This window comes from Anas acuta, chromosome 3, assembly GCF_963932015.1.
Source record: "Anas acuta chromosome 3, bAnaAcu1.1, whole genome shotgun sequence".
In the NCBI taxonomy this organism is placed as follows: domain Eukaryota; kingdom Metazoa; phylum Chordata; class Aves; order Anseriformes; family Anatidae; genus Anas; species Anas acuta.
The window spans coordinates 113,051,610-113,060,974 of NC_088981.1; the positions used below are offsets into that span (position 1 = coordinate 113,051,610).

The 9,365-nt window shown below is 43.1% G+C and overlaps 1 protein-coding gene across 1 annotated transcript; it reads right to left on the minus strand.

Moving 5' to 3' along the window:
* Nucleotides 1-1,119: 1,119 nt before the first annotated feature.
* Nucleotides 1,120-8,205, minus strand: ENPP5 (ectonucleotide pyrophosphatase/phosphodiesterase family member 5). Its single transcript, XM_068678809.1, has 3 exons — nt 5,768-8,205; nt 2,594-2,770; nt 1,120-1,794 (listed from the first exon to the last, which is right to left on the minus strand). Exons 1-3 carry the CDS (start codon nt 6,657-6,659, stop codon nt 1,421-1,423), a joined length of 1,443 nt encoding a protein of 480 aa, XP_068534910.1. The 5' UTR covers nt 6,660-8,205; the 3' UTR covers nt 1,120-1,420.
* Between the last annotated feature and the right edge of the window lie 1,160 nt (nt 8,206-9,365).

Genomic DNA, 9,365 nt, shown 5'->3' on the forward strand with positions numbered 1-9,365 from the left:
AGCCTCTCTAGAAACTACTGAGAACGTCACTAATGCCTCTGTTTTTCAGCTTGATGATCCTTCAGTTTTGGTTGGTGTCAGCAAACCAAACCCGAGGCCTACATAAGGGGCTGCTCCACGAAGGGCCAGCTTTCCAATGTCAGGCACTGCTACCCCAGAGGTTTCCCTTTGATGTTTTCATAGGAAAATGGTGATATGGTAAAACAAGAGAGAACACAGAACAGTGACACTAGAACAGCAGAGATGAGTTAGGTTGAGGTACAGAACACTTCACATCCCCACACCAGGGGCTCCGGCCTTCCTAAAGCTGCTGTTCCAGCTAGACCTTGCCTTGGCGTCTCCACTCCCTTCCCTCTCAAGCCTTCCCTGCACCTAGCTGTGGCCTCTGGAAGCTTTCCACATCTGCAAGACAGCTGAATGCCAGTCATGCAAGTGTCCTGTAAAGGCTGAGGAAACCAAGCGACGACTGCATGGCAGTGGGCTGAGCAGTAAGTCGTGTGCCACTGCAGAACTGCCACCGAGGCAGTGAGCTCACTTCTGAACTCACCTGGATGCCATTAGTTTAGTCAGGAATTAAGCTTAGCAAGACAAATTTTGGATTTAGTTCATTGTAGCTCCTTGCTAGGCCTGCTGGCAACCCTCCCATCTGCAGCCTGAGCTGGTTAGGCACAGCATTAGCTAGGCACAGCGTGTCTCCAAGGTCAAGAGGTTCCCATCCTTGCCCTCTGCTGGGTGCTGTGGATAAAGCAATAAAATTGCTTTCACAGAAATAACAGACTGAATATTACTGCGAATTTTAAAAGAGTTTTTTTTTTTTTTTTTTTTTTTTTTTCCCTCCTTCAGGCATTGTGCTCAGAAGCTAAACACAAACAAAAACTAACTCAGAGGAAAGCAAAAACAGTTTGTAAAGAAATCTGATGACTAAACAACTTCTGTTACTTCATATCACATCTTTCATACATACCTTAGCCAGCAGCTTCTCACCTACCATTTAAGTGAGCTCACAAAACCAAACAAAAAAGGAACAACAACAATAACAAAGTAAATAAATAAAAACAGAGGCAAGATTAATTTCAGCAACACCCACGAAAGACTCAGAAAAACATAGTTGTATTGACTCACACTTTTATTGACTCAGAATCAACAATTTTCCCTGGCAAAGACATTGCTCTGCAAGAACAAACTCCAGTCTTGTACTTTCTTTCATACCAAAGTGTGCTTCTTCAGATTTAAGAGTAGGGTCTTTATGGCCATTCCTGAAATTGTGTATTTAATCCTAATCATATCAAACTCTAAGGCCCCACTCAGACACATCAGATAAAGCACGAGACAGCAAGCAGTCTGGTAACAGATCAGATTTTACACACAGTGACAAGCTCAGTATCACTCTGAAACAAGCTTGCACATGCACTGGCAAACATTATAAATCTTGTAAGAGTGGCCAGGCAGCTTCAGTATGTTGCATTTGCATGGTACTTGTTTGGATGAGGATTACATGCTTAATAAAAAGTAACAAAAAAATCATAAGAAGACAGCTGCCTAGAAAGACTCCAACAACAGTAGCCCAGACGTCTGCTCCCAAGAATACAGGAACCCTTCTAGCAAGAATATCTTTCACATTGTTGAAGGAACCATTGTTTGGCAGGGGAGTAATACCAAGGAGATGGCACAACAAGGGGTACAAATCTGTAGAATTCATGGCTTCTCTGGTGACATTCTTTCTGAAAGCAGGCCCGACTGCCAAAAAAATTGGGTGCATTTCTTGTAAGTTGTTGTCATATCCATGATTACCAACTAGAAATAAAAGAGAGAAAGAGAGATAAAGGTCAATATTCCAACGTTGCAAAGCAAGCATTGAACCTTTTCCCAGAACTAGCATAATGCAGGAAAGGAACAGCCTCATTTATTCTTGCAGAGGTTTAATAGGAAAAAAATTGGTCAACAGCACAAATATCCCCTAGTAAATATCAGGTCATAGACACATACACAGGAGACACCTTAAAAACAACTTAAGAGCTCTTTGAAATAAATAAATAAGTAAATAAAATTCACATGGCAGTAACTCTACTTTAAATGGCATCCTACACCCAACTATCCTCAATTTCGGTCAAGGAAAAACGCTCACTTTGCAACTGGACCAGTTCTCTTAGAAAAGGCTACGTAGCTCAGTACTCCCAAATAAACAGCACACGACAGAACACTATTCATCCTCGATGAGTTCCGTTACATCCTCTTTCATTTTCTGAGAAAGAGCTCATCAGCTTGCTAGATCTCACAGGGAGACCTCAAGTTATGTGGTCACTAAACCACGTGAATGGTCTTATCTCATTAGGTTTAACTTTTTGAAAGACTAAGTCCAGTTCCCTCTCCCTGAACAGCAGTGTACTTCCTACCTCATCAGGGAAAATATATATTTATCTTTACAAGTTAAAAACGTAATTATATAACTATATAAATCATATATACTTAGTTTTCCCTCCCACTCTTAAAAAAAAAAAAAAAAAAAAAAAAAAACATTGGTTGAGGTTGGGAGAGAAAGTACTATGTGAAGCTTCTGACTAGGAAGATAACACTGCAAAGACAGAATACTTACATGGAAAACCATCGGACTTATTGAATACGATCTCCCATCCTTTATCAGCCACAGCTAAGATTGGCTGAATTTTATGGTTGTGCTTGTAATGAAATCTATCTGGAATCTGCTCCTTTTTATAAACAGTCATGTTGGGATGAGCGTTGGCCAGAGCTTCATATACTTCATCCAGTTTGCCTTCAAACAAACAAACAAAAAAAAAAACACACCAAAAGATAAAACTATCGATATGTTTACTAAAACCATCACTACTTTAAATACAATTGTCAGGAGAAAGAAAAAAGGACAAAATGCACTTCCCCAAAGGGCACTGTTACTTCCCTGTCTTTAAAGTGCCAAAGAGAGGTGCCACATTGTTTCTTAAATTGCTTATTTCTGTTTTCTGAACTTTGCTTTCCAGTAAAAGTCAGTGAGCATGCAGGGTGCAGCAGGACAAGCTGGGATGCCAGCACACAGAAGGGAGAAACCAAGACACTGCCAGAACATAAAAACAAGTCCAGGAGTCTGTATGTTTGAGCAAGCTTCTCCCCCTTCTGCCTCATAACACTTAGATTTGTGCTGAGGATTGTGCAGTGGTTTTAGTAAAAAGCCTGTTGTATACCACCACAGAACCTCAGCTGTGTGCTATTTAAGCACCTTGAGCTACACCCATGCACAATCCACACCTCTGAGTCCACAGCTGCTCTCTGCAGGCCAGCTGCTGTGCTTCAAGGTCTGAAGCAGGGCTGTGAGACATCCACCTCGTCCCTGTGACCCACACAGATGTTTTCAGCAGCTAAGTGGGATTTAGGCCCACCCTGCCACTTTGACCTACCATTTCTAGCTAGTCCTGCCTTCAGACCCAGCTGTGGGCCCTGTAAACTGAAAATAGTTTAATATATAAGGTTTCTTATCTCAAACTGGCATAAAATGAGAATCAGCAAACTTAAGAACTGCAATAAAGGCCAAAGAGAGGCAGCATAACTTCTGATATAACAGACACTAGCTACAGCAATGAGGAAAGGACTCCATATTCATACCTCCAGGACTACATCACTAACAAAATTTACCTATGTCAGTCCTCTGTATGAAGTAATAGGGAGGAGAAGTCCAAAATATAAGAAACTGTGTTATTACACTAATTTAGTTATTTGAATTAATATATTTATATTTGATGCAAGAAAAAGCCAGCACCACCAGCTGTACTACAAGTACCACCTTCAAGTAGTTAACACAGCACAGAACAACACACAGGAATGGTTAAATGGTTGTTTTAATTCATTTCCCTGGGGAAAAAGTATGCAGCCAGACAGTTACAGTAGCAGAAATCTCTGTGTTTTTAAGCATTCAAAATTTTTCTGAATGTCTTGCTATGCTTTATCATTCCCTTAGTTTAAGCAAGGCAAAAGAAATAACTGCATTGAAAAAAAAAATCAGACCTATGTACTTAAGTATATTTCACAGTTAAAGTGAGAATGAATTGTACTGTTTTACAACAAAATCAGTTAGTAAAGCAGAAAGTAGTAATTTGAGCTGTGCTAAAAACTAATTCTTGCTCACTGTTAGTGTAGCTGAACCTCTGGGCAAGAAACAAATCCAGCTAATTTCTGAAATCCATTGAAATGGCTTGTTTTGTTTGTTTGTTTGTTTGTTTGTTTTTTATACACTATTCTGTCATCTAATTGTTGCTTAAAGAGACTTTTTTTGTTGTTGTTGTTCTAAAAAAGGGCATTTTACTGGATAGGAGAATCAGGTTATGCAGCTTCAAGTTCTCATTTACCACATTAGGGGTGCTTCAGCACTAACCTTTACTTTTACAATAGCTCCTTTATTTGGTAATGAGAACATCCTGGTCAGCACTACCACGTCTGTGTCCACTAGGATGGAGTTCTCAAACTCTGCTCTTCTGTCACGACCGAGAGAAACAGCGCCCAGCTACGAGCACATGAGTGTACTCAGGCTGCAAATGAATCTCGTTTTGCAAACTCCCACACTGACCTTTTAGTCTGCATTAGTAAAGGAGTATTATTCAAACTAAAAATGACAGCAGGCACTTGTTTACACATCGAAAGGTCACATAAGTTCACAAAGTACTCTCCCTGCTGGTGTATTAAATACTGCATGCTGTCCATTAGTGATGCAAATGTTACACAAATCTCAAAACACACCTTTTCAGAAGGCCATCCTATAACTCAACTTCCAAATTACTGACCCTGCCTATGTGAAAAATGCTCTTCTCCAGGCTAATGCGTTAGCCCCACATAGTAATAGCTTTTGATCATAGAATAATGCAGGTTGGGAAAGACCTCTGAATCATCTAGTCCGAGCTCTAACCTAGTGCTAAAGTCCGCCACTAAACCATGATACTAAGCTTTACATCTACACATTTCTTGAAGGCTTCCAGGGATGGTGACTCAACCACTGCCCTGGGCAGCCTGTTCCAGGGCTGCACAACCCTTTCAGTAAAGAAATTTCTCCTAATATTCAACCTAAACCTCCCCTGGTGCACCTTGAGGCCATTTCCCTTTGTCTTATCACTTGGAATCAAAATAAAGAGCAGCACCTCTACATCAGCAAGATTAAACAGACAACTGGCACTTCAGCAACCCTTCAATGACTGCAGCCAGGCTTCTGGTTTTGATTCCAGCAGTGCTCTTGTTCAACATTATCAGAGTAAAAATGATATGAACGTACCTGTCTCTTCAGCATGACAAAAGGAAAAAAATAAAAAAAGTGAACTGCAATAGCTTTTAAGTATCAATCAAATAGCTAACACAGGCTTTCTATTGATTGAAGGTGCCCATCTGGTCTCAGTTTACTGTGTGAGTTATAAATCTAGTTCTTCATCCATGGCTTCAGCATCTTGATGAAAGGGAAGACACGTAACACTCAGTAGCTATCCATCCGGAATGCCATTCATCCCTGATAACACCATGAGATCATCTTACTTCTTGTAAGACCTAAAGGATATGTGGCAGTATTACGCAGAGACAGATTTGCTCACTTTCCATTTTAGAAAGTTAATCCAGGCTTTTGACAGAGCTGTCAAAAATAACAACGCTGCAAATACTTCTTGTTCAAGGGTGATGCCCTATCAGCAGCAGTGCTGCTACTACCACTGCAGTTAAGTAAAAAGCCTGTAAAGTTCTAACGCTCAATATTTCCTTCTGAGAATGTCAGTGCTACAGCTCCTACCTTCTTTTGGCAAAATAGCTACTGCAGGAGAGTGGTCAATGACTTGATAGAGCTCTCTGTTCACATATTGATCAAGCTCAATGAGCCGCTCTGAGGATGACTGTGACATCCCATGGTCACTCGTGATGATGACATTTATTACATTCCACAGCTTCGCTTTCTTCAGTTCAAACATCAGGTATCCCAGCTTCTTGTCAGTATCACTAATTATTGGCCCCATAAGTGGATTTTCTGGGCCCAGAACATGGCCCATCTCATCAGGTTGTTCCCAGTAGAGCAGACCAAAATTTATGGGTTCTTCCAATTTAAACCAGTCAATAAACCTAGCAACTCTGTCTTCAAATGAAACAGATTCATTGTAGGGCATGTAATAAGTCGGAAGGACTCCATGTATTTTCACATCCGTTCCAGGCCACATAGCTGCTCCAGTTTTATGTCCTTCCATCTGGTTTGTTACCCATATCGGGCTGGCTTCTTCCCAGAACTTGGAATTATAGATCCCACTTTCCCGAATGGAGCTATGGATATCCATGTTGTTCAGAGAGAAAGTTTCATTCAGAATAGGGTCATACATCTCATTAGCAACTATACCATGGCTTTCTGCATAGAGACCTGTCACCATTGTATAGTGATTAGGATACGTTTTCGTTATGAACACGTTAGTGAGCTGCTTAACGTGAACACCATTCTCCATGGCATAATGAAAATTGGGAGTTGAGACTTTATAGATGTAGTCCCATCGAAATCCATCAAAAGATACCAACAACACCTTGCGCTGGTCTGGCTGGAGAGAGACAGCACTTGGAAGAAATAGTAAGCAAGTCACCAGGACTCTCCAACAGCAGTTCAGGGCTATGCTGGAAGGTGTTCTACCCCTCTTCTGAGGCAACATGGCACCTGCTGGGTAAAGACAGAAGGTTTATTTGCACTATAATTTGCTGAATGAAATACAATTCACAAAGAAACTTCCTTACGTAACACCACCACCCATCTTCTTCCTTTCTTCCTCACGCTCCCAATATACCAGAACTCCCACTCTTACCACTTGGCAATTCTAAAGTAGTTTCCGTATCCAAAGAAACTGTCCTATGAGAAAGCTTCTGCTTGAAAAAGTTCAAGATGTAAACAGGGGCAGTTCTCAGCTTGAGAATACCAAAGTCCGTTTCCACCAGAACTTTATAATCCTCATATAAAACCTTGGGGCATTTCTCCTCCCGCAGAAGTGGCAGCAGGCACGCTAGCATCACCTGGTAGCACAGCAGGCAGGAGCAGCACATGTTGACTGCACAGCTCCCATCAGGGAGGATGGGATCCCAGCTAGAAGCCACTGCAGGTTCTCTGCCCCAACACCCTGTATGGGATTGCCAAGTGTGCATGGTACAATTTATAACAGGGAAGCGAGCAAGCAAGCTTTTCATTTCAGATACAACAGTATAGCAAATAAAGGATTTTGCGGCTTAAAAGGTGTCAGATCTGTTTGTTAGACAAGGAAATAGCATGAACATCATATTCCCAACATTTCGTCTCATCTCTAACCTGATCATAGCTTCCCTGTGTAACCAGGCTCTTCATGATCAACTAGTTTGGATGCTTCCTATCCTACTGCAGGTAGCAGTACAGATAGCTTTACAAACAAGAATCTACACAAGTCATACAAGTCAGGGTGCAGTTTAAGTTCTTACAATTAACCACTTCGGTCTCCAAATAGATTGGGAAGAAGTGGTTGAAACACTCAGTAATATTTTAGATGGCTCACAACTGTACTACATCTTTCAAGCATGCATAAATCCCATCATTCATCCGTTCCAGTCAAACACCACTGCTAGATGAGGGCAAAAGCAGCAAGAAAAGCACGGCAAGTAACAAGACCAGTGATGAAAATTCTCTGGGGGTACAATGATCATGAGACTCCATACCCTAAAGCATTTGCTCCCTAGATAGATATGCAGCACTAATTCCTATCGTGTGAGTCAAGGATATTGACTAATCTTACCTACGATAGGCACTCGTTATCTAAATAGCATGACATAATCCAATGCATAATTTCCTATCAATGAGATTGATCTCCACCTAATTGACCTATAATTTCACACTGATGGAAAGTGCGTTCCCTACTTCTTGCTCAGCAGTATCATTTAACCACAAGACCAGATATTGTTCCATCTAATCCTGCACATGAACTGTACTTACACCACACACTGTTCCCTTGAATTTCCCATTTGTAATCCTTTGAACCAGTTACTACTGAAATTCAGCTAGAAATCGGTGACTATGCCACCCAGTACACCAGTGTGCTACCCAATAAATCTGCATGAATATTCGGGGCACATACATATCCTGGTTAAAATGAAAAGCTACAGCATAACAAGCACCTCAATATTACAACAAAGATGGAAAAGTGTTTGTCATTTTGGTAGGACACAAGATATACTCCATTGGTTCTCATTTCCCAAGCTAAATCTCTTCCCCCCCCCCCCCCCCCCCCCCCCATGCATGCCCTGACTGGCATGTCTCCCAAAATCCTAGCCTGGAGCCCCGCTAAGAACAAGCTGACCCTTCAGGGGCATATCCCTGCTGCTGGCCCACACCCTAGACACGAAGGCAACAGAATCACAGAATCACAGAACCATAGAATCGTAAAGGTTGGAAAAGCTCTCCAAGATACCTGGTCCAACCGTCCCCCTACTACCAATGTCACCACTGAGCCATGTCCCCAAGCACCACGTCCAACCTCTCCTTGAACACCCCCAGGGACGGTGACTCCACCACCTCCCTGGGCAACCCGTCCCAGTGCCTGACTGCTCTTTCTGAGCAGAAATGTCTCCTCATTTCCAGCCTGAACCTCCCCTGGCACAACTTGAGGCCATTCCCTCTGGTCCTATCACTGGTTACTGTGAAAAGAGGCCGAACCCCAGCTCCCCACCCCTTCCTTACAGGCAGTTGCAGAGAGCAATAAGGTCTGCCCTGAGCCTCCTCTTCTCCAGATCAAACATCCCCAGTGCCCACAGCCACTCCTCACAGGACTTGTGCTCCAGGCCCTTCACCAGCTTCGTAGCCCTGCTCTGGACATGCTCCAGCACCTCCATGTACTTCTAGTACTGAGGGGCCCAAAGCTGAACGCAGCACTCGAGGTGCAGCCTCACCAGAGCTGAGTGCAGGGGGACAATCACCTCCCTGGCCCTGCTGGCTGCACTATTTCTGATGTAACCCAGGATGCTGACGGCCTTCTTGGCCACCTGGGCACACTGCTGGTTCATGTTCAGAGGAGCATCGATCAGCACCCCCAGGTCCTTTTCCTCTGCACAGCTTTCCAGACATTTTGCCCCGAGCCTGTACTGCTGCATGGGGTTGTTCCGGCTGAAGTGCAGGACCCAGCAGTTAGCCATGGTGAACCTCATCCCTTTGGCCTCTGCAAGACAGAACTGCCCAGGCCCACTCCCTGCAGGACTTCTTTCAGCTCCAAGAGGATGGGAGGCACATGCTTGGGGCCCATTCACCCTCACCTCCCCCTGCCCTATGAAGCCTATGGGACGGCTGAGCTGCAGGCCCCCATTCTAGGGAAGGACAGGCACAAACTGAATCCCTCCCAAGAGAAATT

Bases quoted from the DNA above. Each gene is read 5' to 3' on its own strand.
- ENPP5 (XM_068678809.1), bottom strand. From the start codon at position 6,659: ATGTTGCCTCAGAAGAGGGGTAGAACACCTTCCAGCATAGCCCTGAAC. The intron at 2,771-5,767 runs GTAGGAGCTGTA...GTTTGTTTGAAG, and splicing joins AGCTATTTTGCCAAAAGAAG to GCAAACTGGATGAAGTATAT. The intron at 1,795-2,593 runs GTAAGTATTCTG...TTTTATTTCTAG, and splicing joins TAAGTCCGATGGTTTTCCAT to TTGGTAATCATGGATATGAC.